The sequence below is a fragment of the Neovison vison genome, chromosome 5 (genome assembly GCF_020171115.1).
Source record: "Neovison vison isolate M4711 chromosome 5, ASM_NN_V1, whole genome shotgun sequence".
In the NCBI taxonomy this organism is placed as follows: domain Eukaryota; kingdom Metazoa; phylum Chordata; class Mammalia; order Carnivora; family Mustelidae; genus Neogale; species Neogale vison.
Window position 1 is genome coordinate 90,889,879 of NC_058095.1, and position 27,466 is coordinate 90,917,344.

At 49.5% G+C, this 27,466-nt stretch overlaps 1 protein-coding gene across 5 annotated transcripts; it reads right to left on the minus strand.

Annotated features, from left to right (window-relative positions):
* Positions 1-10,920: 10,920 nt before the first annotated feature.
* Positions 10,921-25,137, minus strand: LOC122906964 (ral guanine nucleotide dissociation stimulator-like). Of its 5 annotated transcripts, none has more exons than XM_044249483.1 (7): positions 25,100-25,137; positions 17,340-17,441; positions 15,488-15,603; positions 14,511-14,618; positions 12,731-12,924; positions 12,085-12,144; positions 10,921-11,139 (listed from the first exon to the last, which is right to left on the minus strand). In XM_044249483.1, the coding sequence occupies exons 4-7, from the start codon at positions 14,601-14,603 to the stop codon at positions 10,926-10,928; spliced, it is 561 nt and encodes a 186-aa protein (XP_044105418.1). In that variant the 5' UTR covers positions 14,604-14,618; positions 15,488-15,603; positions 17,340-17,441; positions 25,100-25,137; the 3' UTR covers positions 10,921-10,925. The 5 variants fall into 5 exon arrangements, with proteins under 5 accessions (XP_044105418.1, XP_044105417.1, XP_044105419.1 ...); XM_044249482.1 differs by lacking the exon at positions 25,100-25,137 and adding an exon at positions 21,772-21,858; XM_044249484.1 differs by lacking the exon at positions 17,340-17,441 and having other exon boundaries at positions 25,110-25,129.
* Between the last annotated feature and the right edge of the window lie 2,329 nt (positions 25,138-27,466).

Sequence of the window (27,466 nt, forward strand, 5' to 3'; positions counted from 1 at the left end):
ATGCTCCTCCCCCTGCTCATGCTCTCTCTCTCATTCTCTCTCTATCTCTCAAGTAAATAAATAAAATCTTTAAAAATCTGTATATTATTTACAATATCAGCAAAATCATCAAATACGTAGGAATAAATCTAACAAAAGCAAATTTTTTTCTCTTTAGAGAAAACATTAAAAGACATTGACACATTTATTTTATTTATTCATTTCAGCGATTATGTTAGGTTTATTTATTGTATCTAGAAAGAGTATGTGCAAGGGGGGGGCAGAGGGGGAGAGCAGCAGACTCCCCTCTGAGCAGGGTACCAGTCTTAGGTCTCCATCTCATGACTCTGGAATCACAACCTGACCCGAAACCAGGAGTCGGACACTTAACCAGCTGAGTCACCCAGGAACCCTTCATATTAGCAATGTTTCTTAAAAGATTTTATTTATTTATTTGACCAATAAACATAGTGAGAGAGGGAACACAAGCAGGGGAAGTGGGAGAGAGAGAAGCAGGCTTCCCGCCGAGCAGGGAGTCCATGTGGGGCCCGATCCCAGGACCCTTGGATCATGACCTGAGCCGAAGGCAGACGCTGAACCACTGAGCCACCCAGGTGCCCCCATATTAGTGATTTTTAATGAAAGTTGAGGATTACTTTATTCATGCATCTTCTCCATTTTTTCTTCCTTATATTTGCTCTTTTCATTTCCTCTTGACGAGATTTGACTTCATGTTCAAGGATCTTTGGGAGGATCTCTGTCTGGTAGTAGTCTAGTGTTAACAACCTTGCGAGGGTGCACGCTGCACAGACAATGTGCCATTAGCCTTCTCCTGTTGCACCTGCTCAGTGTAGACGACGGAGCTCTTTCAAGCCCGGACTATGTTACCAATTTGCTGACATTTTTGTGATGTCCTGCAAGAACTGGAATGACATCATCCTTTCAGATGGGCATGGATTGAACACTGCGCTTCTGTTTCCGATGTTTGGGCAGAGGAGAGACATAATCTTGCTGCAAATGTGGGAAGGGGCATTAAAATGCCCTTTATGGTTCTTACACTAGTCAGAAATCACAAAGGATTTGAACTTCATTTTGGCCACTGGTGCTTTAGCAGTGGTTGCAAAATGGAAGAATTGAGACATATTTTAAAAGACCAAAATCCATGCAGAGAACGTGAAGTTCATGGATAACAGATATGGACATTGTGAATGCGATATCGTGCAGAAGTCCATTCCTCTGAAGAATCCCCGCGCAGCTGCAAGACCGAATTCTGGCGGGCTTCTTCGAGGGACTTAGAAGTTGAATCTAAAATCCTATGTAAGGGTAAAGAACCAAGGACAGATCAAGAATTCTTGAAAAAAAGCGGAGGGACTTTCATATTAAATCGAAGGTCTCATTATGCAGGTATTACTACAAGTGAATAAGGAAAGTTCATGAGGCGCAAAGTTCAGTCCTAATGGAAGAAAGGCTGTAATGTAAAAGACAAAACCTAAATATCGGAGCTCATCCTCGTGGCATAGGCACAAGGAAGAACTTCTTAAACAAGTTCCCCAAAGTACTAATTATAAATGAAAAATACAACTCCTTTAAAATTAAGGACTCCATTCACCAAAAGACAACATAAAGGGAATTAAGACAATATACACGAAACGCATGGTGGTATCCTGCCGAGATTGGCTCCTGAAGCAGCAAAAAGACATTGCTGGGGAAACTGGTGGAATCCAAAGAAAGTCTAGAGTTTAATTAATACTAGCAAATACCAATGTTGGTTTCTTTGTTGTGCCCTTGGTGATATCAGATGTAAGCATTAGGGAAAACCAAGTGAAGAGTGGATGGTAATTCCCTGTACTATCTTTGCAACTTTGTAATTTGATATTATACCAAAATAGAGAATTTATTCACAAGCTGAGAATTGCTTTTAAAATATATATAATCAAAAAAAGGTTAATTTTAGAGAACAATAAAAGATCAATAAGAAATAATCATATCACCCAACAATAAAATGGGTGAAAGTCATGAACAAACATCATTCAGAAGAGAAGGAAGTGGCAAATAAGAATGGTACGGCCACTCAGCAAACAATGTAGAGATTCAGCAAGTTTTTTGTTAGGTTCATGCTCTAAGATCACTCTTGCTCTTGCACCGAAATGCCAAGGGGCATCTGGGGGAATGTTCACAGCAGCACTGTTTGGAATAGATGAAAACTAGTAACAACTGAATTGCGTCCATCACAGGAAAATGGATAAGTAAATCAAGATGAGATCACCCAATGGAATATTATGCAGTGGTGAAAACAGTGTTTATCCACCACATGCAAAAGGAAAGATGAATCTTAGAAAAATATTGAATCAAAAAAGTCTCAGAAAAGCCAACATAGAGTACTATATTCTATGAAGATCAAAACATTCAAAATTAGACTTCCTGTTATAAAACTAAATAAAAAACAAGGAGCTGATACCAAGAAAATTTAGGAGCCTGGTTTCCCCAGGGTTATGGATAGAGCAAGGGGTTAGAGTCAGGGAGGGACCCTCTTGTTCTTGGGCCTTGGTGACACTGGTGACCATCTTGGTGACCTTGATGACATTCTTGTTCTTAGGCCCAGTGGTGGGTTCATGGTGTTTGTTTTATTATGATGCCTCAATCTTATATGTGTTATTTTGTATCTCTTAAATGTTACAGAATCTTTAAAAATTGGGAGATAAGTTTTTTTTTTTTTTTAATGAGGGGCAGAACAGGTGTGTTTCCAAAATCTAGAGGAACTTTTTTTTTTTTTAACTCTAATCTTTTGAGAGGAAAATTGAATCCTTTAAGGTTTTCAAGAGACAATGGAAGCATCCACATGCTTTCTCAGCTGGAATTTATGCCAAAAATGGGGCAAGGCCTGCTGATCTTAGTTTGTCTAGATCTGAACCACTGGTCCAGATTGGTTTGTGGGTGGATTACACATGCAATGTTGCCCGGCCCCCCAGCAGACCTCCACCTCCAATGTTTGGTCCGTGCCGCCCCACTGGGGCTCTGGGCCTTCCCCACAAATGGGCCATCCCTTCACCTACCTGCCTCAGAGGGCTTTCCCTTGGCCCTGGATTAAAGCTCAATCCAACTTCGGGCAAGGGCCCCCTTCTGTGGTCAAGCCCTCCACAGCCCCAGGACAGGGTAGTCACACTCCCTCAGTTCTCCCTGAGACTCTGCCTGAAATCCCTTTGTCCCTGGAACGTGCGCAAGCCCTCTCCTCCCTGGGCTTTTCCACACTGTCACCGACTGTCTCCTGCCATTTGTTTTATGCCACTGAGTCCTACTGACTTACATGGTCTCCTCAAAGAAGGGTTCTGTGAACACTGGACCCTGATTACCCATGGCGGCATGCGCCCGTGGGCTCCTCGTGCCCCTGCCTGTCCCAGGGGGAAAATACCAGTCTTGTTCACGGTGGGGACCCCAGCAGTGGCTGATCAGTGTGTGCTGGATTAATTGCATTTATCATTAGCATTCCATCCAGAATACAGAGGAGAAAGCAATCACGGTGTGTGGTGGGCGGGGGTGGAGGGCTTTCGGGAGGAAATGGTGTGGGATGTAGGGACCTGTCCGTGACTTGCATCAGCTCCCAGTTACCAAGCATTGGCCATGCTGCAGGCTGTCCTCCGTGGGTGGGCTGTATCCCCCTGCGGTGACAGTGGTGCTGGGGAGCAATGAGCTTTCTCTCCAGCCCCACTTCACTAGCTCCCTCTCTGGGATGCTGGAAGGTGGGAGCTGTCCTCTGCCACACATGCTCCATCTTTTCCTGGTTCTAGCGCAAAGTCTCCACATCCCATGGGGTCTTCCAGTCAGGAAGAAGCTCTGTGTCGATCTGGAAGGCCCCTTGGCCACTGTGGGTTCCAGCAATGCTCTGTCATACCCGACCCAGAGAGAGACTTTCCCTTCTCAGCCCACTCAGGCCTGGTGTGTCCACAATAGCAAATTCCAGGGAGTAGAACCCATCTGGTTCAGAAATTTGTGTGCTCAGGAAGGAAAGGGCATACGTACTCAGAAAGCACATGAACTTGGGAGCTCAGCATCTGTGAAAACCAGAGAAAGATCAGTTGTGGCAGGTACTTCAGGTGTGGTCTGCGTGAAATCCAGCAAGTCATACATCTCTGGTCTGGGCACTTTTGTTTATCAATGTTATGTTTACTGTTTACATTTTTTTAAGGTTAGAAAAACATTATCCTCGATTGTTAATCCCCTCTCCAACTCGAAATATGTTTAAGAGGTTGGATCAGGGGTAGGGGTACGGTCTGGCTGAAAGTCCTAAGTTCACTGACACCGACAGCTGATGGGCTCCCCGGGTTGAGCCGGCGGCTGGCACCTTCCTCGCTCAATGCCCTGAGACGCACCCCCACTCGGGGAGGGGCATGCTCTCTGGTCAATGGAAAAAGCAAAGAGGTTTGGCATTTTTCTGTCGGGCCATGGAGCTGAGAAACAAAATGCAAACAGGGACCCAGAAGCCCTTTCCCACATGTCCTCCTCCATGATCTGCTCTTAAAGTTTTGGAAAACATCCACTGTCAGGCAAAATGAGTGGAGGTCCCTGCACATGGACCGCCTGTCTGTTCATGTACCCAGGTACCACCAAGATGCACATTGTCTCAGAACCCCCTCTAGTCTTTGGGACATTTTCCTGCACACGACTGAGCTGAATCACCATGCTTAGGATGCTTTAAAATCAGAGGACAGAGTGTCAAGCTGCGTGGTTCCTCGGAGAGCACCTCTCTTCAAGTTCTCAATCGTTTGAGCAACCATCCTGAACCTCGCTATTCATCTCTTGGTGGGGAGGATCCTGGGTGCCAGCCTGGGGTCAGAGGGGAGGGCTCTCAGCTGGGGAGGCTCGTGGAAATCTTAGAATGGAGAGGGCTGTCCTGGGCACAAAGATGGACCGGGAAGAGGCGTGAAGCTGAGCGGGACACACAGGGCAGCGAGGCCTGAGTCTGTGGTACCAGCCCTGCATTCAGCCCATCAGAGAAAGATGCGCGGGGCCGGTGGGAGCAGGTGCAGGAAGGGCAGGAAGGCCGAGGCTGCAGGTGGGGACCCAAACCACGAGCCGCTCCCAGGGGGCTCGTCCCCCACAGAGGCTGAGCCCTGATCTCTACCGTCCCTGGGTCAGGGAACTTAGAGGCCTGAGAAACAGCAAAGTCCTGGTGCCTGGCCTCAAATTACCCCGAGAACTTTCACCCAGGTGAGAAGGTGTAGTATGATAAAAACAAACAAACAAACAAGCAAACAAGCAAACAAACATAAAAAGAGAACAAAGCTCAGGGGAAACTAATGTGGGCCTTCCCTGGGGGTATGTTGGGGGGGGTTCTGAGGGGCCCAAGATCTGGGGCAGGGGCGCTGGGGGAGGTGTAAGAGGAGCACAGGGGGTAGAGTGAGCGGCCCCACAGGGCTGGTGTGGGAGGGATCAGATATGAAAGGGAAGAGAGAAGGATGGAAATGAAGGAACCAGGGGCTGCCTTGTTCCCCTGCGGGGGAAGTACGGGGTCAGACCTTTGAAATTCAGCCACGGACCCCTTGCATACCTGGCCAAAAAGCAGCAGAAAAGAGCTGTGGGAAGGAGTTCCAGGAAAGGACGAAGGCGTGGTTCAAAGCAGTGTCGTTTTCAGGCTGGGGAAGCAAAAACCAAACAGCAGAGTACAGGGACCAAAGTGAAGGAAATGAGGGATGGACACGAAACAGAGACAGGATAGGCTGGGGGCCGCAGGCAAGAAACCGTGGCTGAGGATTCTCTCATGATCTTGGGGTTTTGTTTGCCCATTTGTCTTCTTCTTGGGGTTTTACTTACACTGAGCTTTGTCAGTCCCTCCTGGCTCCCCACTGCCCACCATGTGTCCAAAAACCACCCTGGACAAGGTTTTGACCAAGGCAGGCCCTGACGCTGTGACCGCATGGAGTTTACACACACATGGGCTAAGGAGAGGGTCAGCCGGCTTCTGGCGGAATAGCCATGAAACTTGAGGGGGACAGACTTGTGCCTGCTCCTCGCCCCCGAGGGCCCCAGGCCCCGTGTCATCTGACCCACAGGAGGGGAGGTCCAGCAGATCGCACTTTTGGGGAATGGACATTTTTGTCAATGATACATGATGTTTCTAGGAAGCCCTTTTCCACGGGTACTTTTTTTTTTTAAGATTTTATTTATTTATTTGACAGAGGGAGATCACAAGTAGGCAGAGAGGCAGGCAGAGAGAGAGAGAGAGAGAGAGAGAGAGGAGGAACAGGCTCCCTGCTGAGTAGAAAGCCCAATGCGGGACTCGATCCCTGGACACTGAGATCATGACCCGAGCTGAAGGCAGCGGCTTAACCCACTGAGCCACCCAGGTGCCCCCCACATGTACTTCTTGACAGCAGGAAATCCAATCTATGAGAAGAGGTGAAAAGAATCATGCCTGGAGCACAGTTCTCACTGTCAAGCGGCTGGGACGGATCGGACCTTCCTTCCAGCGGCTGGAGCCGTCGGGGAATGGGCTGAGGCAACTCAGGGTCTGGCCCGCCAGGCTGCAGGTTCAGTCTTCTCCTTGCTGCCCGGCCACGTCAGATGTTGGATGGTGACAAGGGAATTGGCTCATTCTTGGTCCTCACAGGCGACCCAAACAGGTAAACATCTCTAGGTGCACAATTCTGCAACCAGCTGTGCCGTCGATCACCCCATCCAACCCTGTATATGGGAGCAGGGACTCAGTACAAGTGATGGGAGTGCCAAGAAACCCAGTAGGAATAGTGGAGGTGACCAGAAGTAGGAGCAGCTGGAGGTAAGACCCTTCCCAGGAGAGGGCTGGGGTGGGGAGGTGGTGGGACCAGAGCCCGGGCTGCACCCCCGGAAAGCTGGTTGTCAAGCTCTTGCTAGAGTCACCTCTGGTCTAGTCTGTGCCAGGAGCCCCACGGCCCACCCAAGGCCCGCCAGGGGCTGAACCCAGGCAGGGATGTTAGACTCACACAGAGAGTCTGTGCTATGTTTGCGCTGACTCCTGGCCTTGCCGGGCATGCTTCTCAGGTCCCCAGGTCCTGTGACGCGGACCGACTAAGGGATGTGTTTACAGCCAGTCACCTCTCCACGAATGTTCTCTCAACAGGGAGATGTTTTCAGCTGGGAAAAAACGTCCCTGTTGTCGGGCAGTCTATTTCGCTGACAACAAAATTCCACATCCAACCCCAGGCCTGGAGACTTCCCTGAACTCAAGGGGCAGTGGTGCCACCTCTTACTGGGGCTTGGTCTGGGTCTGTTGTCTGACGACGCTGTGCCTTGGCACTGAGGACTCTCCCAGTCCCAACCAGCCTGTCTGGGCAGGAGGAGGCTTCTCCCTGGGTACAAAGGGTCATGGAACCTCAGAGTTGAGAAGTCCCTTCTGAAGCATCTGGACGCAACCTTCTTGTGAGGTCGGGCCCACAAGTCTGGCAAGCCCTGGGTTCAAATCCTGCCTGTGACTCAATGGGGAGCATGGAAAGGGGCGGGTTCTTAAAGCCTTGGTTTCCTTCGGAGTCAAACAGAGACAGCCTTTCGCCCTTCCTCATGGGCTTGTTAGGGGGATTGACTGTCATGATTCATGCTCTCAAAAGATACTCAGTAATCCTCAGCTTGACCTGCTCAGAGTAGCCCCCTGGGAGCACGTTGCCATGATGGGCTCTGGGCCTCTGCCCTACTGTGTCCCTTCAGCCTGCCAATCCAGACTCCCCTGACCCAGTTGTCCTTCCAGAAAGCCTTCCTGCCTGCCAGTATGGGATCCTACTACACTGGTGCTCACCCATCAGACCCAGGCCAGCCCTGGGGCAGAGAGTCCCCCAGAGCTAGTGTCCTGGACATGCACAGTCCTCCGTGTGGAGACTGGCAGGCTGGAGCCCGCTGTGCAGCCACCTGTTATTAGAACAAATATTGGGGTGCCTTGTGATGCGGCTCTTTCTCCCCAGAGCAGGGAAATGAGCTGCCCCCAGTACCACCATGCCTGTCCCACATTTCCCCCAACGTGGAGTCATTGGTACATAGCGTCTTAGGCCTCCTTGGCTGCCAGGGCCCCAGAGCCTTTTCGTGGCTGGAGTTGAAAATGTTTGATGGAGGTCAATTTGGTTTTTGATGGACCTGTTGGTGGGATGAAGCCTGGCCACTCCCTGCAAGCCAACACGAAGCCTGAGCCCCTGACCAGTAAGGCAGCGCCCAGCCCACGGCAGCCCCTCCCCTAGTGCTCAGAACTCCCCTTTCTCACTGAGTCCCACTCGCTGGTGTTTCTCTCTCTTCCTGCAGGGAGAGCCCCAAATGTCCTCTCTCTGAGGATCTATCTTCTGTGCCTGGTTAGCTCCATCTTCTGGCAGACAAGACAGGAGTTACTGGCGATGACCTCTATTAGAGACTCAGAACAAGGGGACTCCCTCTTACCGGACTTTGTGGGAGAGGAGGGGTGTCAGCAGGAAGCCCGGCCCCCTCTCTCACACAAGCGTAACTTGAGGGATACCAAGGTTGGGGTTGGCAGGATTGGGGTCACAGCCAGAGGATCCTGAGGGTGTGGATGAGCTCTGTCCAGTGCCAAAGGCCCTGGTTGCGGCTCTGTCCATCCTGCAGCTTCCATGAGCAGCCGATGTGCTTTGTAAAGGCCGCTCTTGCTCACACAGTTCACGTGGCTCTTGCTGTTGCCACTAAAACTCCATCTGCATGAACACCTGTCTGTAACCCACTGACTGGCACCATCCTTAGAGGTTAGTCCCTGAGAGGATGGGGTTCAGCCAAGAAGGACAGGGAGCAAGCCGAGAGGAGTGGCCTGGCCTGTGCCCCTCTGCTGGCCTGGAGCAGGGTCTGGTCGTTCCAGTTAGAGTCTGGGTGATTGAGCCCGGGGGTCTGGAGTGGGTGGAGCGTGTAACCAGACAGGGCATGGGTGAGGTATGTTCCAGGACACGGGGCAGGGGAGCGACTGGGAGAGCATATATGAGGGGGGCTATGGGCAGCCTCCCAATGCTCTACGGTCATTCCCAGGACCCTGACGTCAGCACTGCTGGCTTGTCCTCCTCATGATTTCAGGTCTCATCTATAGAATCCGAAATCCCTCCTTTCCAAAGCAATGCTTCTCCCTAATGAAGACAGCATAGAGGAGCCAGCAGCCAGTCCCCTAAAAATGTGGGTAAAGCGTGTTCCAGTGTTGGTGTTTATAGGAATCATTCCTAAAGAAACAGGCATTTATGTCACAGACATGCTTATCGCTTACATTATGAGAGTCAAATAACTGGAAATGAATTAGTTATCCAACAGAGGGGTTTCCTGAATGCTGTCACTGAGAATGCCCAAGGGGACAGAGTGACAGTGTCTGCCCACTGAGGGGACTAAAGGTAGAACAAGAGCACAGCCCCGGAACCTTCCCTGCCCCACTCTGTCACATACATGTGCACACACGCAGGCACACACACACACACACACACACACACTACACTTAGAGGGAAAGGCAGAGAAGGACGCCGTGTATTATAGGGGATTATTCATTGGTAGAAGGAACATGCCTTCCTTTTTTCATCTTTAAATTATTATTTAATAAATAAACACATTCTGGATAAAGCCTAAAGAACTCTTTTACGACCTAACTTGTTAGCAAGAAATGAGAATATTTAAGATATAATTTTAATATTTGATAATATGCCCATTAGAATAGTTGAAACGTAGACTATCCAGAAAAATGAAAGCATGTAAAGGTGTCTCATGGACCCAGACATTTCTCTTGTGGTTTCTGCTTTTCCAGGCATGCTTCTAAAAGGGAAACCTAGCACAGATAAGGAAAACAGTTCATCTGGGGGCTTCCCGTGATCTTTGTTCTTTCAGGAACAGTCCTATGTAATAAAATGTTATTTGTATAACGAAGTTGGAAAGGAGGGGAATCACTCTTCTGTTCTGCAGACACACACAGAAGGCCATATTGTAGGATTCCAGGCAGAGGAAAATCCAAGTCGAAGTGAAGTGGCAGTGATAGAGAGAAGAGCAGTGGTTGCAGGGACTGGGGGAGGGACTGAGCAGTGAGCGATGAGGAGCGCGGGGGTCTCTGTGATGGAAACGTTGTAGAAGGACCTGGTTGTGCAACACTCTGAATGGACCGAATGAGACCTTCATATCCCACTGCAAAGGATGCGAGTCAAATTTTATGTAAACTCAAGTTCTACTTTATTCAATTAAATCTCTTATGTAATTATATACATATACACAAAACAGAAGGAATATAAACAGAGCAATGAGGGGAATGGGAAAAACATGTTTTCTGGTTGTAACAAGCACGAGGTGCTGCTCAAGAGCCGAGCCTGCTTGCTCCACGGAGGCAGGGGGCGGCAGCTCGGGGTCCGCGGCTGCTTGCTCCACGGAGGCAGGGGGCGGCAGCTCGGGGGTCGATCCTGCTTTCTCCACGGAGGCAGGGGGCGGCAGCTCGGGGGTCGAGCCTGCTTGCTCCACGGAGGCAGGGGGCGGCAGCTCTGGGGCAGGACCCTGCTGGTCATCCAGGAATGGCCTAAGGCCAGGTGGCTCTTCCATGGCAGAGAAGTGAACAAGGGCCCTGATGACCATCTGCCCTGGCCCCATCGGGTCAGAGGGGGTCACTGGTCTTCCAGATCCATTGTGATCCGCCGAAGCAGGGATGGCAGGGGCCAGCTCAGGCCCCAGAGGTGCAGCGGGTGCCAGAGTGGCTGCTGGAACGACTTCCAGAGGCACAACCTGATCCGGCTCTGGGGCCGGTGCTGTAGCTCCAAGAAGAGAAAGCATCATCAGCTTGATTGACTTCCCTTTTGCCTTTCCCTTTCCCCACCGCCACTCAGCATGGTCTGCCTTCAAGACCCAGCCCCTGGAAGGTGTCCCCAATGGAGGCCCATAGGGACAGGGATCTGAGATGTCTCACTTCTCTCGGCCCAACGACAATCTACGGAGACTTCCTCAGGGTGGCCCACCCTGCCTCCTCCTCAGGCCCACATCAGTCACCCCCAGACCTCCTCACCCCCAGCCTCTGGCTCTGTGGTCTCAGCGCGCTGCCTTTCTGGCAACAGAAGCTGGGCACGGCGCTGCAGGTCCGAGCCCGGCACATTGACCTGCAGGTAGGCCAGCAGCGCGTGCAAGCTGGGAAAGTCCGGAGGCTGCACAAAATCCCCTGGATACCTTTCCACCCACGTATCCAGGATGGCATAGACGGCCCTGGGGACAGACATGGAGGCAGAGAAGTCAGAGCACAGGGTACGCATCCAAACCAATATTCCCGGGAACCCCTGTGGGAACCTGGGCCCCTGGGCTTCCAGCTCCTGTCCCAGACCTGTCGGACTCCTTGTCCACCTGCGACCTGGCAGTCCTTCCGAGACAGGCCTGCTCCCACATGGCAGGCTGGCCAAAAGCCGCTTGGAATGGGAGTCCTTGATCAATGGGGTGAGCATTTCTGGACTTCTTAGGGGAGCTGGACGCACTCCTCAGTCTGTCTCCTTGCCCATGTGCCAGTTGAATTCAACTGCATGTGCCCAGGGAGGGGTGGTGTCTGGCCTCTTAATTATCCTCACTGCACTCGCCTCTGCTCCATGAAGATCCAACCAAGGAGGGAACAAAGGGACTTTGTCTCTAGCCAGGCCTTCCCGGGACCCTCCCCATACCTCCACCGTTACCTCCTCTGCCCATTCACTAGGTATGGATGGACTCTCCTGTGATCTTTAGGTCTGTTTCCACTGACACTCACCTCCCACATGGTGTGGGATGTCTGCTGCCTGAGCTCTACTGGGTCACCACTCTCCCTGAGCCCCCTCTGAGCACCCAGCATGCAGGTGCCAACAGAATGCTGTGCGATGGTTCCTAAATCCTGCGTTCTGGGTCCCAGAATTGGGGTAGAGAGAGGGCTGGGAGGGCGCAGGGATGGAGCATGACCCTCTCAGGGGTTGAAGCTGTCCTCCATCCCCTTCTGCTCTCCCACAGTGCTCACACACCTACCCCAGCTCCCCAGGGCACCTTCCCAGTTTCCAGCAGAAGCTCTCAGACCTTTACCGTAAAGCAGGAATCACAGAGGTGTGCGTGAAGGTCCAGCAGCCCCTCGAACTCACAGTACCCTCACTACCCTGCTGGAGAGGGAAGGCCCTCCTGGAGCAGCCAAAGCTTACTCACATGTTGTGCTGCTCCTGGGGCCCGCCGACCTCGTCATCCGTGGAGTAAACACATCCGAATCTAGAGGAGGACAGGGGGCATCGCATGAGATGTCTGTGGATGTTGGCTCTCACCGCCTGACCCTCGACTAGCCTGCAGCCCCGGGGTGCCGTCTGTTCTGTGCAGGGACCCCATTCAGCTCCTAGATTATTGCCTCCACCTACTGGGGCTTCCTGAATGCTTGCTGAATGAAAGGGCCCCAACCAGCCCATCACCGATATCTGAGTGGGCCTGGCCCCTGCTCACCCTCAGGGATGCCTGCTCTGGATTCACCCAGACACAGACCCCAGAAGGAATCTCAGATCTCCCTTTCACTGGCAAAGGAGCCCAGCTCAAGATCACATTGAGAGTCAGGAATGAGGCAGAGGCTTCATCATGAGGGCACGGGAATGTTCAAAGAGCATGCCCACAGGCCCTCCAGCAGACTTTTCCACTGGCGCAGTCTCCCAAGTATTCTTTCCCTACAAGACCGCCCTGAGTCCCTATAAAACCTCTGCCCCAGTTAGGAGCAAGGGAAGCTTGGGGAAGCTTGGGGTCCTGCCAAAGTCTCACAACCAGGCATTGGCCAAATCCCACGGAGCAGTTAGGGGCAGGGGAGGGTGCTCACCTTGCAAAGAGGAGTGCCAGCACCTCCTGGGTGGTAGCAAATGTGCGGTATATTTCCAGAAACATATGAACATAGTTTAGATCTTGTTTTATGACGGCAGTCACCAGGTAATCAATTCCGGCCTCCAAGGAACTGGCCCGAGTGTTCCATAGTATCGAGGTCTTATTCCTTTTCCTCGTTGAACCATTTTTCCCCTGAGGTGAATCAGAGGAGACATGAGTCAGTGCTGTGGCCACCAGGAGGGTTGGGGCTTGGAGGGCAGAATGAGCCCCCAGATCTCAGGGACTTATGCAAGAGGTGGGACAAGAGAGCCCAGAGTCCGAAAAACGATCGCGTGACTCAGTGTCTCATTGGGTTCAGCCTAAGGCTCTTGGTTTTGCTTCAGGTCATGGTCTCCGTGTCCTGAGGCTGCGCTCCTCGTAGGGCTGTGTCCATAGGGCAGTGTCTGCTTGAGGATTCTGTCTCTCCCTCTGCTTCTCCCCACTCTCCCCCTGCCTCCCTCTCAATCCATCAATCAACCAATCAATTAAGAACCCTTTAAGGAAGGGGTGTCTGTGTGGCTCAGTGGGTTAAAGCCTCTGCCTTTGGCTCAGGTCATGATCTCAGGGTCCTGGGATCGAGCCCCGCATCGGGCTCTCTACTCAGTGGGGAGGCTATTTCCCCTCTCTGTCTCAGCCTGCCTCTCTGCCTACTTGTGATCTCTGTCTGTCAAATAAAGAAATGAAATTTAAAGAAAGAAAGAAAGAAACCTTAAAGGAAAAGAGAAAATATTCTTGATATCCATACAAAGAATTGAAAAAAATGATGTCTGAACTTGCTAGTATCTCAGGTTCTTTTGTGAGCGGAGTATTGGTAGCACGTCCCTGCAGGAGTGGCATGGATCCTGTAATTTCTCATGACATAGCCCATTATTTTTATTTTTTTGAAAGATTATTTATTTATTTGACAGAGAGAGAGAGAGGGGTCACAAGTAGGCAGAAAGATAGCCAGACAGACAGGGGGAAGCAGGCCTCCACGCTAAGCAGAGACACCGACGTGGGCCTCGATCCCAGGATCATGAGACCATGATCTGAGCTGCAGGCAGAGGCTGAACCCCCTGAGCCACCCCGGCACCCAACACATCTCATTCTTGAGATGAGAACACAGACGTTTTAGGTGAGAGGGCTTAGGATAGGAGGGCACGTAGGCTATAGGATGCAGCCTATTCATTGGCCACAGAAGAGGATTATATCCAGTCCTGTCCCTGTAAAGGGCTCGATGCCGGTGATAAATGACTGGCCTTCCGGACTGCCGTGCAGTGCAGTGAGGCCCCTGTTCCTCACCCTAGGGGCCCCAAAGATGTGTTCCATCAAAACAAAAGCACAGAGCAAGAGACAGAGTACCATGGGCCCCATGTCCTTTTGGATCAGAGTCTCTCAACTCACTCTTGCAAATGATCATTTGCAAGATTTGTATAACCTGAGGAAGGAACTGTTGGGCCAATGGGGACCCCTGGGAGCACGAGTTAGGAAAATGCCTAGCACAGGGCAAAAGGAGTCTAGATAAATGGGATGAGATCTGGTCTAAAGTCTCTTTAATGATATTCCTATAAGTATGTGGACAATGACCCTGGTTCTGTCGAAGGCGTGGGCAGGACCATGAGGGCCAGTTTGGGGAATAGATGGGATGCAGATTCATGGGAGTACAGGGCTCTAGGAGGCCAGGTTGGCTTCTAGGAAGTGGGGCCCTTGGTGCTGCATCGGCGCCTCAGGGGTCGGGTCTCCCCAGCACCTGCACTCACCCTGAGCCAGCGCCAGACTCCGTTGGCCCTGTGCGGCTTCTTGTCCTTCGAGGAAGGAGAGCAGGGGATGTCAACATTCAGCTCCTGCACCATGTCCTCTGGAGCGTTCTGTAAAGACAGTGCCCGGCAGCCAGGCAGGAGGCCTTAGAGCCCTGTCTGGAGGCCTTTGCTGGTCTTCAGACCCAGGGCGCTCCATTCTAGACACACCACAGCCCAGGATGCAGACCCCTCCCCCAAGGAGAGAAACGTGGCCCAGCTTCAGGGCCTTGGATGTGCTCTGGCACAGCTAAGAGGCACCTCAGGAATGCCCTATGAACCCGGCCCACCATGACATTGGTGTGAATAAGAAGGGATCACCAGGGTATCCACTGTGCTCACCCTCCTCCAGCCCATTAACGGGAAACCCCACATATCCCTCCTCCCCTCAAACTCCAGAGGAAGTGTTGGGGCTTCCCTAGGTCAGTTCAGAGGGGTGAGCATTGCATAGTCTACTCAGTAGTAAGTACCTTATGGCATATCCCTCGAAACGCCCTGAGGCATCGTGGGGGTGGTTTTAGCCAATGTCTCCAGGAAGGGAACAAGTCATTTTCCTGGGGGTTCTGGTCCCCAGAGCCCCGGGATGTACGTAGACAACACAAAAACATCTTTCTGTGTCAGACGTTTCTGTCCAAATAGCCCTGATACCGGACTAGAGTGTGGGTCCTGGTTGCAGGGGTTACAAGTTGTGGGCCTTTGTGATCCAGGCAGTGACATCACTGCCTGTGATCCCCTCCCAGGGCCCACTCCTGGTTGGACCCCTACATGAACAGTGCTCCCCTCTGCCATCTCCTCATCCCCCTTCTGCATGCAAGGCCACATCTTATCTGTACAGTGACCCCAACACACCCCTCTCCACAGGCCCCCAGGGAAGGTCGGGGAGCAGCCAGGGCCCCAGCTTGCAAACACACCTGGTTTCAGACACAAGTCTCTATGCTTACCTCGTTTGGACCTTAGATAAGCCATTGTGCCTCACAGGGATGGTCTTCTCTGCAAAATATGGATGATTCCAGCATGTCTTTCTATCAGATGTCCACAGGCATAGGTTGGATAATAGCTATGATGTTAGAGGAGTGCTGTCACAGGTAGGAAATACCTCCCAATTTCCTCCCTCCTACCAACTTCTTGGAATCTACTAGTAATCACATCCCACCCCACATTCCCTCCTGGGGTGTGAGTGTTTGTGTGCACAAGCACACTCGCTCCTGTGTGCACACATGTGTTCATCGGTGCTCACATTCTGGAGTCCCAGAAGACGACAGCCCCACCTACAAAGGGCTGGGTAATAGCTTCTCAAGAACTTAGGCTTCGAATTTTCAATGAAATCCCTTAGTAAGGGACTGGCCTTGGCCCTTGGCCCTTGGGTGGGAACAAGTTATGCGGGTGATGGGGCTATGGATACATCCGAGGGGAGGCACCTACCCGAAGGAGCCTACTGCAAAGTTTCCATCGACAGACAGGTGCATGATTGAAACACTTAGGTGTCTACCCCTGTCTGGGACATTCCTGGCTTAAAAGTGTTCAAGGGGTGAAGTGGGGTGATATCCCAGGTGTGACAGCATGATCTCAGTATCCCAGTGGTCCGCAGAAGGCTAGGTGGGGTCCGAATGCTTCAGAGTTCCCAGACATCAGTTAGGGAAAATGGCTGAAAACCGTGAAGCTACATCCTGGCTTTCTACTCTGTAAAGCCCTGTACTCCGAATCACAGCATAGTTGGGTGATCACTTTCCTGGGAGGAGTCTAGAAGAAGCAGAAGCCTTGGCGAGACCTCTGACACCTCACAGTTGGTCAGTATGATCTTCATAGCCGTCCTATGAGATGGTAGGGCAGGTGTTAGGACCATTTCACAGATGAGGAGACTGAGGCTGGCTGGCAGAATAACAGCCCACCAGTGGCCCAGTAACTACACAGAGCTGGGGCAGGAAACCATGCTGCCTGGCCTGTCACTGCCCCATGGCGCCAGACACCCCTTGCCATCGCTGTGTGCCAGTCCTATCCGGGAAAGTGGCATCCCTGCCCTCCAGTTTGTAATCTGTTGGGTTAAAAACAAGAGAAGACCACCCCTTTTCGTATGTGTAGTTGGGGCTAGAGTGGACAAAGTGAAAACAAGGAAATGGAATAAAATAACAAAGAGCCTCCACCCCTCTTTCACTCTCTGGGAATTATGTGAGCAACTGCTCTCCCCAACCTTGAACCTTGTTGCTAATCTAGTTTCCACATTCCTCTAGGGTCATTCCCCAGTGTGACAAAGGAAAGGAACCAGGCTCTGTGGTTTAACAAGGCCCAGCCTGGGCAATAATCCAGTTACATGAACCCAAACCCGAGGCCAATTAAGCAGGGTCTCCCCCAGTGCTCCCTCCTGGGAGAGGGTCCGCCTTGGTCCCTCTCCTAACTCCCCCCACTCAGTCCAGCTAATGCGGGCCACACCCAACAGCTAAGACTCCTCACCTGGGACCCCCAAGTGTTGTCTTGAGAGCCCCGGGGACACTGCGTTCCCACCCACTGAAGGAGGAAATTCCCACCGCTACCCCACTTGCAGGGTTGACGAGTTAGCATGAACAGCTGCGTGCTGCCGCAGGCATGCCTTGCCCTCCCCTCCCAGCTCCGTGCAAGCACACTCGCAGCCACGTGAGAGCCCTGGCCAGCACGCAAAGCCTCTGGGTTCACAGTCTCGTCCTGTGGGCAGGCGGGAAACAGAGAGCCGCGGCTGATCTGGAACCCTCAGAACCAGTGCTGGGCATAAGCGGGGTGGGGTGGGATGGGGTGTGGACACTTGCCCAGGGGGCGCCTCACCGGGTGTTCATCCCAAGATGCTAGTCCTCCTGGGTTCTCAGGGATCAATAGCTCTCCCAAGGTGTGCTTTCCCAGTATTCAGATTCTGTTCCTACAAATGATCTAGGAGGGCAAAAGCATTCTCAATACACACGGTCAAGAGTGCAGGGGATGGTACAGCTCTTTGTCATTTTTTTAATAATCTCAGGCGCACCCTCGAGCCCTCCAACAGAGGGAAGCGATTTCCGCCCCTTAACCGTGTCTCCTCATTTAGCAGGGCAGGTCACATCTAAGGCTGGGTTGGGACTTAAGATTGCTGGAACCCGAGCACCCAGTCAGTGCACCAGACGGAGGCACTGCAGTTGGCGGATCTTTCCAGTTTCGTTTGGGTAGAAACAATTGCCTTTGTCGGGCACTAGGTGGCTTCATTCAGGGCTGTTTCCAGACCTTGTGCCAACGCAGCTCAGGAAGCTTCACCTTCGCTAATTGTGAGCTTTGGATTTGAGGACAGCTTCTGATTTGGTGATATTTCTGTTGATCTTTGGATGCATTGAGTTAGACGGCAAAAGGCTGGAGCTAAGATTCCTGGCAAACTGCCCCTGTCTCCAGCCTGCTCCCAGGGCAACGACAACAGGCCTGGGGGACAGGACGCTGGCGGGAGGGCAGCGCTGAGTCTCCTCTGCAAGACTGACCGTTCATTCACACCTGAGTGAACCTGCCTCCAAGCCACCCTCCAGGAGAACTTTGGAAGACGAGATGCTCATGGGTGCTCTTCAAAGCTTCAAAAATATCACAAAGCTATCATAGGAAATGTGATTATTCCAAAGCAGCTGCAGTTGGACTCTAGGAAATCCTGTTTAATAACTCAGCATCCCCCCGCCCCACAGATGTTGAATGTGTGCGAGACACTGTCCAAAGTATCATTCACCATCTAAGTGATCCTAGCTGGGCTTCCCCCTAGGGGCAAAGCATGGAACTAGACGTGGTCCTTGCTCTTAGGGATCTGACATTCCCATGAGAGAGACAGACGATCAGTAAATGAGCAAACACAAAACAAGGTCATTTTAACCACAGTAAATGCTATAAAGACAATAAGCCAAGAAATGTGATCAGGATTGCCTGGCTGCGGAGGACAGCTCTGAATGGCCTGACGCTGAGTAGAGAAACCTCTGAGTAGATGGCATGTGAGCCAGTTTGAATGATGAAAAGGAGCCAGTCCTGGGAAGATGGGGGAGTAGTCCCCGCCTGCAGAATCAGCACATGCAAAGGCCTTGGGGTAGGAGGACTGAGCAGTGGATGCCAGTACAGCTATGAGGCAGAGAGTAGGCCAGATAAGCTCCAAAAGAAGCAGAGCCCAAGCCCAGGGAAACCCTGACAGTGGGTTTGCATTTCATTCTTGATATGATGGGAAACCACAGGAGGGTTGAAGTGGTGAACAGGCACCTTCCAGTTAGTGCTTTTGGAACAATCCCTCTGGCTTCAATACAGAGGCACTGGGGCACACAACCCTGGACATGGCCAGGCTGTTGAGACGTGACTTGGTTCTGGTCACAGCTCTCGGGTCATCCGACAGGCTGAGATCATGGAATGAGTCCCTTACACCTCTAGCCAGTGGGGTCTTCAGATGTGACCTACAGGGGTGAACCAGTTGGATCATGAAGCAGAACTGATCTTATAAAATTGGGAAACCAACTGGAATAGCCCAATGATTAACATAGGCCCCAGTCCCCTCTGCCCCCCGGCTCTTCCAGAGTGGGACAGACAGCACACAGGACCCTGGACTGGTAATGCTTCCCTTGGGGCCCTCTGTCCTTGGTGGGGTGACAGGAACAGTCTGACCCCTTGGCATACTTTCTCCTCAGGAGCTCACACTCTTCAGTGATCCCATCAACCCCTCTTATCAGCAGCCTCTGCTCCCTTGCCGGATGTCCCTCCATGGAACCCCAGCCCTAGGCAACTGAGCTGTGCTAGAGGAAGCTGCAGACTCTGAAGGTTGGCATCTCCATAAAGCCACAGCCTCCAGCCTCACCTGCCTCTCAGCTCTTACCCTCCACCGTCACCCCCCACCAAACGCTGGTCTCCTGTTGTGTTCTCTCACCCATTCCCAATAACAGCTGTTCCAACTCTCCTGCTCACTCACACCTCTGTGGCCTCACCAGCAAATGAGCTGATCTGCTTTTCTGGTAAACAGAAGCCTCCATATGGGAATGTCCTCAACCTCTGTACTTCCTATCCTCCCCTCCCAAAACCAGACAGAGGCGGCTTCCCTCCCCCATGTCTGGCTTCCCATCCCCTCCTGTCCTTTGCTTCCATCGCTCCTGCAGCTTCACCCCCTCCCCTCTCCCCACGTTCATCGCCCACCCCTCCCAGCACCACTGCCCATGGACAAGTCTCTCTCATCTTAACCAAAAGCTCCTGGGATCCCTCACCGCCTTCAGAGCCATGTCTCCTGTCCCCAGCCCCGCCTCCTGAAAGTGCCATCCATAGTCACCCTCTCCAGACACTGCCCCCCCCACTCCTGACAGGAAAGCCTCACCATCTTGATTTCTGTCCCCCTCCCGCCCACTGCCCCACTCAGGCCACCTCCTCTTGCGGCTCCTGGCACACAGGTGGGCCACTTCCTGACCCTACTTCTGGTGGGGTCCTCATCTTCGTCCCCAGCCTCTCAGCATATTTGACAGCTCAGACCCACTCGTCCCCCTCTAAATACTTTCTAGTTTCTCAAACTCTCCTGATTTTCTTCCCTCTTCTCTGGCCGTTGCTTCCCAGTCTCCTTCCCAGGTTCCTCCTTTTCTCCTTTTCAGGTTCTTCCCATTTTCTAAAAATTCATGTTTCTCGTTATTTTGTCGTAGGCCAATGATTCTCAAGAGAGGACAGTTTCAGGCCTCAGGAGGGATCTGGCAATGACCAGAAGAAATCGTGTCTATCACAAGTAGGGAGCTCTACTGGTAGAGACCAGAGATGCTGCTAAACACCCCGTAATGCATAGGACACTCTCCACCATGGAATTATGCAGCCCAAGGTGTCAGCAGTGCTGGCGTTGAGAAGTCCTGTCCCAGGCCTTTGTCTCCCCACTTCTCCATGCACCCATTCTCCTGGGCCAGCACCTTTGTCCCTATGTCTTTAGATACTAGGTTTGTGGTGATGGACCTCACCATCCTTTCCCGTGGCTTCAAAAGGTCTGCCTGCCTTCTGGACATTATCATTTGGAGCTTCAGCTGTCCAAAACCAGTGTAACTACGTCTCCCCATGGCAACCCAGCCCCCCACCCCAGCCTGATTCTCTTCGTGTCCCACCTCCTGGAGAATCACACTAACTTCCATCCATCTGCTCACACAGAAGTTGTGGGATCACCCTCCACCACCCCTTCTCCCTCCCATAGTCGGTCTAATGCTGCAAATATATTCCCTCTGCCCGCTCGGCTCCCTCTCCTCTCTGGTTCAGGCTCCCAGACCTCCAACTACATCCCTCCAATGGCTTCCTAAGCAGGTTCCCACCCACACTCTCCCCACCACCTCCAACCCACTTCCCATCCTGAAGCCAAAACAATCTTCCTAAAATGTCAGTTGGATCACGTAACTTCCCTGCTAAGAGCTTTTCAGTGGCTCCCCATTGGCCTCAGGACAAAAGTCCAAATTTCTGACTAGGTTCTCTCTGCCTTTGGTCACCTAGCTCATGCTTGTCTCTCCAGAAGAAGTTCTCACCATTTTATCCCTTTCCCAACCGTCCATGCCCCCCAGCACCAACAATGAAGTTCAGTCCCTGAAGTGGGTGCCATGTTCTCTCTCACCTCTGGGCACTTACGTCCCTCTGCTTGTAACACTGTCCTCCTGCTGCTCGCTAACTCCCAGTCACCTGCCAGGTCTGAACACAGACACCTGGCTTCCACACACCTTCTCAGGAGTCCTGATTCCTTCTAGCTACACCGCCCATACAACTCATGTTTGCCAGGAGAGCATATTCCCTCCGGCAAGGGTTCACCTACTTGGCTCTCTGCCCTAAGCAGTGGCCCTCTGCAAGGGCGGATGGTCCCTGACCAGCTACAGGGCCAGCCACGGGACCCCGCATAGTGCCTGACACCAACGAGGTGCTCAGCAAACGTTTGCTCTATGAATAAATAAACAGATTCTTTTTAAAAACTTTCAGGGGGCACCAGGGTGGCTCAGTCAGTTAAGCATCTGTCTCCAGCCCAGGTCATGATCCCAGGGTCCTGGGATGGAGCCCCACATCGGGCCCCCTTCTCAGCAGGGAGCCTGCTTCTCCCTCTCCCACTCCCACTGCTTGTGCTCCCTCTCTCACTGAGGCTCTGTCTGTCAAGTAAAGAAATAAAATCTTAAAAAAAAAACTTCAGAAGCTGAATTACTCTATACTGTGACAAGAATCATAATTCAAAATCACTGAAAGGCCCATTTAAGCTAAACTCTACAAGGGTTTCTCTACTAAGACTACTTACTATACGGGTTCGATTCAACACAGCAATTTGTGATTCTTCCAATTAAAGTGGCTTGTCCTCCTGAGGGATGAAGAGAGGGGAAATGAATGGCTTGCTTGGCCCCCTGGATATCTCAGATGTCTACCCTTCGCACGAGCCGGTGTGAAACATCAGCAGGGTTGAGGACGAGTGAATTAGGGGAGATTCAGCCACGGTCCACAGATCCGACAGTCCAACTGAACCACCACTGAAAAATATTCTATAAGGCAAAATATGATCAGCCTCAGTCCCGCAGACAGACCCACTGCCTGGTGTTGAATCAGAACTTTGGAATCCCAAAGACCCAACTTTTTTTTTTTTTTTTTTTACATAGCTGTTTAAGCCATGGCTTTATTTTTTTTTAAACATCTTAATTTTATTTTATTCAGTGTTCCAAAGATCCGACTTTAAATCCAAACTCCATCATTTGCTAGTTGTGCGGCTGAGAGCAAATTGCGCTATTCTTTTGTTCCCCCATTTTTTTAAATGATGGGAAAATACATATAACATAAAATTTAGCATTTTAATTGTTTTTCAAGGCACAGTTCAGTGGCATTATACACGATCCAGACTTCCCCACCATCCATCTCCAGAACCCTTCTTGCCTTGCAAAACAGAAACCCTGTATCCATTTATATTAGTCCGGGCTCTCCACAGCCTCGAAGGCACATCCAGAAATAATGCTTAAACAGATATCTGGCACCCCGTGGCCATAAAATTAACCATCACACCATTAACACTGGCTCCCTCTTCTCCCTTCCTCCCAGCCCCTGGCAACAACTGTCCTACTTTCTGTCTCTGTGAATTTGACTACTCTCAGCATTTCCCATATGGGGAACCACACCATATTTGCCCTTTGGTGACTGGTTCACCGTTTACTTTACTCAGCATAATGTCTTCAAGGTTTATCCATGCTGTAGCATATGTTGAAATTCCCTTCTCTTTGGGGACTGATTAATATTCCCTTATATGCGTATGCCACATTCTGTATACCCGTTCCTCGACATTTGGTTGCTTCTGCCTTTTAACTATTATGAGTAATCCTGCTCTGAGCATGAGTGAACAAGGATCTTTGGAGATTTCACCCGATCTTTTAGATATATATATATCTAGAAGTGAAATTGCTGGACCTTATGATAATCCTATATTTAGTTTTTAAAGGAACTACTGACTAGTTTTGCACAGTGACTGGAACACGTGCCCAATGGGGCACAGGGCTCCAATCTCCCCACATCCTCTTCTGCCCTTGTTATTTTCTGTTTGTTTGTTTTTTGATAATTGCCGTCCTATAACAGGTGTGAAGCATCATATCATTGGGGTTTTGTCTGTGTTTCCCTACTAATTAGTGCCATCTTTTCATGTGAAGAACAGCCATTTGTGTATCTTCCTTGGAGATAGATCTACTTAAGTGCTTTGTCCACTGGGCTGTTTGAGTTTTCCTGTCGTTGTGTTTTAATCATAAATATACATATATATATTTATTTATCCTGGATATTAATCCCTTATCAGCTAGGATTTGAAAATATCATCTCCCATTTTATGGGTTGCCTCATTCCTCCATTGACTGTGTCTTTCAATGCACACAATTTTTTAATTTTCATGAAGTCCAGTTTGTACAATTCTTTAATTACCTGTGCCTCTGGTGTTGCATCCAAGAAGTCATTGCCAACTCCAACCTCATGAAGCTGTTGTCCTGTTTTCTTCTAAGAGTTTCATCATTGTAGCTCTTATGTGGAGATCCTTGCTCCAACTGGAGCTAATTTTTGTATCTGGCATTAGGTAAAGGTTATTATTTGCAAGCTTATGTCCAGTTTCCCCAGCAGCAAGTGTCAATAAGATGGTCTTTCCTCTCATTGCGTGTCTCTTGGCTTCCTTGTCAACAGTTCATGTGACCAAAAACACAAGAGTTTATTTCTAGGCTCTCTATTCTATCCTGTTGGTCAACATATCTGTCTTTGGGCCAGAACCACATTGTTTCAATTACTGCAGCTTTGTAGTTAAGTTCTAAAATCAGGGAATGGGAGTCCTCCAACTTTATTCTTTTTCAAGACTGTTTGGGCTATACAGTATTTAAAGCCTTAATTTTGTCACCTGTAAAATGGGGATGATGCTTGCATCTGCTTTACCAGATCCTGTTTGTGTACATGTGGGTATTAGATGAGATAAGGCACAGAAAGCACTTTGCATAGAATATAGTTAAGTTATAGTTTAAAATTTTCCATTAATAATATTGATTAGTGATAAAAATGGATATCATTATATTATTATATATTACCATGATAATAATGATGGATAAATATATAATTTTTATTATATATAAATATGTATTTATATAGAAACATATAAATATATAAAAGAGATCAAAGAAATGAAAATGATAGATAAAATGATAAAAAAATTCCTTTAATGAGTTATTGCCTCTTCAAAAGTAACAACTATGATATACTTGCATAATGTAGCCTGCATCCTCAGGAAGACTAAGCCAATTTCTCAGCTTTTATTGGCCCTGTCTCAGCATAAACAAGTTTAGGCTGGCATAGCCAAGTCTGTGTTCAAACCACAGCTCTGCCACATAAGAAGGTTTGTGGTTGTCAGTGATCAAGATGGCACCATGAAAATAAAATCTTTAAAAAGGAAAAAGAAAAGAAAAGGGGTGCCTGGCTGGCTCAGTTGGTTAAACGTTTGCCTTTGGCTCAGGTCATGATCTTGGGGTCCTGGGTATGAGCCCCGCATCAAGCACCCTGCTCAGTGGGGAGCCTGCTTCTTTCTCTGCTCCCGCTCATGCTCTCTGTCACTCTCTCTGACTCTCTCTAATAAATAAATAAAATATTTAAAAAAGAAAGAAACAGAAAAGGTGGCACCAGGAGCTGGTATTCAACTCTGGCTCCTACACTTTCCATTGAACTATGCAATGTGTTCTCATCCACTGTCACAGTCCCAACATTTGCACACTGTCTGCCATTCCTTCATCTTCGACTCCACCCCACTCCCTGAACAGAAGGTAACAATCAGAGTCATCATTTCTGCCTAATATCAAAGCCAGGAGACTCTCCCTGCACTTTCCAAATTATTCTTGAAGAAAAAGAACTGTTTGAGGGGCACCTGGGTGACTCAGTAGGTTAAGCACCCAACTCTTGACTTCGGTTCGGGTCATGATCCTAAGGTCGTGATCTTAGGGTCATGAGATCAAGCCCTGCATGGGACTCCGTGCTTAGCAAGTTGTCTCCCTCTTGAGATTCTCTCTCTCCCTCAGTCTCCATCCCTCCCCCTCCCAAAATAAATAAGTAAATCTTTAAAAAAGAATACATACAGAGTAATACCTGCAGTGAAGACGGAGCCAGGTTTAACCCCAACCTCAAATTGCTTCTGTTTCTTGAACTCCTTTCAGAAAGCACACTAGAAACAGAAAGAAATTCCAAGTGAGTTAAGTCTAAGTGACAGAGCAACGTTTGCCAAGCACTCTCCTGTTGTGTTCAGAACCTTGCTCCAGGTGCAGGTTGACCGGGACAGTGCTCCCCTCCCTGCCCCAGAGCTCGCTGTAAGCTGGACTGTGGAGCGATCCCAGGACATGGGCCAGCAGACAGGTTCCAGCGGTCTGCTGCCCAGAGGCTAGACAAGGAAAATACCATCATAATGTGTCAGTGAGGGTTCAAAATCAAGGGTCAGGCTCAAGGTCCTTTTTTGTGTACCCTCGTCACTTGCTTCATGTAAGTCTCCATGGCATGAAATAATCTGCGATCGCTGCTCCAGGAAATGTATCTCCTGATTCAGACCTAAAAGGACATGTCTGGTGCCTAGCTTAGTTTCGGGGATGAAGCGAATAAACGTGGGTGATGTATGCATCGTGGACAGAAATAAGGCTCCCCAGAACCTCTTTGTCCTAATTGTTGGCTGTTAAGCTTTGTACTATACCCTGAAAAAAGTGAACAGAATTGCTCTGTTAAATTGGTGAAAAACTGTCCTAATATGAGATAATTGATAGATTGTCTTATGTAATATTTTAATGCAAGGAAATGAAATCATAAAAAAAGAAAACCCACAACACCTTCAGATTGCAGTTTTCCTCTCCACAGAGATTTGTCTTCCCACAGCTGGAAGATAACATCCTTGTTTACCTTGAGTGTCATAGGATTCATCATTCCCTGGAAAGGTGATACTGGGTCTTCCCAGCACAAGCCCTTACTCAGAGAGGAGACGGGAAAACAGAGCAGAAAATCAGTCTTGGAGTTTCATGTTACTCCAGATTTGTGAGAAAAAATTCTATTTACAGACTATAATAACCTCTATTTTTAAAAAGATTTATTTATTTTAGAAAGAAAGAGAAAGGAGTGAGGGACAGAGAGAGAGGGAGAGAGAATCTCAAGCAAGACTCCCACCCCCATGCCAAATGAGAGACCAACACAGGGCTCGATCTCATGATGCTGAGATCATATGCACACACACACACACACACACACAACCCACATCCCGTAGCATCACACACCACTTAAAAGATATTGACTGTATTCTTAGCCCCACTACACAGTTTCACAGACTGGGTCACAGTTCTGAACAATGGTAAAATAACTCCTCCAATCGTGGGAAGCTCCAGAAAATTCTGCAGAGTGGTAGGATTTTAACTGCAGCAGGCACAGGATAGCCCTGGCTCTGTTCTTCTACTTTACGGAATAGCTTCCACCCAAAAAGGACTCCACACATGATTCCTCCGATCACACCAGCACATGTGGTTGGTGAACATGGCCTCCATGCCGGGAAAAGCAATAAGCAAAAGAGTATGAACCAATCTGGGCACCTGGACCCTGGCCATTCAGCTCTTGGAAAGACAACCAGTTGCTTCCTGTTCATTTTCTCAGACCCTAAGTGACCAAGTCAAAGTCTGAGACTCTCCAGATAAAAGGAACCAGAGAGGTGCATGGAAACTGATATGAAACAGTGGCCAAGAAATGTTTCAAAATGAAAAGGCAATTTGCAGACCATCACATAGTGTGGGTTCCTTTCTGCACAGTGCTTGTGTGCTATTAATGTAGCATATATGTATATTTAGAGTACATTCTGGAAGAATATTACCAGGATTATGATACAATGATTATTGTTTTGAGGCAGAATTTTAGAATACTTCAATTTCTATTTTACTTTGACATTTAGTTCTTTGATAATAAGCTCATATTAGTTCTGAAATCAGAAAAAAAGTTTTAATTTTAAGGAACAAATATGCAACCTAAGGAGTTCAAACCCATCATTTTTACATATAATCAGACATTATTTTATTAATGACAGAATGATAGACTAAAAGTAAGATTATCTTAGCCCAGATAAGTACCATCAAGTCCCTATTTATTTCCTCATAGCGCCATAATTTAAGCCCCAAAGATATAGGATAGTTAATAGGATCTGAATCATTTTTTTGCTCTGACAGGAAGGCACTGAGCAAATAATCAGAATTGTTGAATAAATTCTATATGGAAACTTAGAAACTTGAATCTAGTTTGTATCAAGGTTTCTAATTACTGCAAAGGTCAATGCTGGACTCTACCTCATTTTCCTCTTCTTTTTTCAAATAATATTGCACAAATAGTTACATTCTATTATGTCACTCAATGACAAATAATAAGCATTTCCTTACATTGTTAAAATTCTTCAGCAACAAGAGGTGTTGGTGAAGATACAGAGAAAAAGA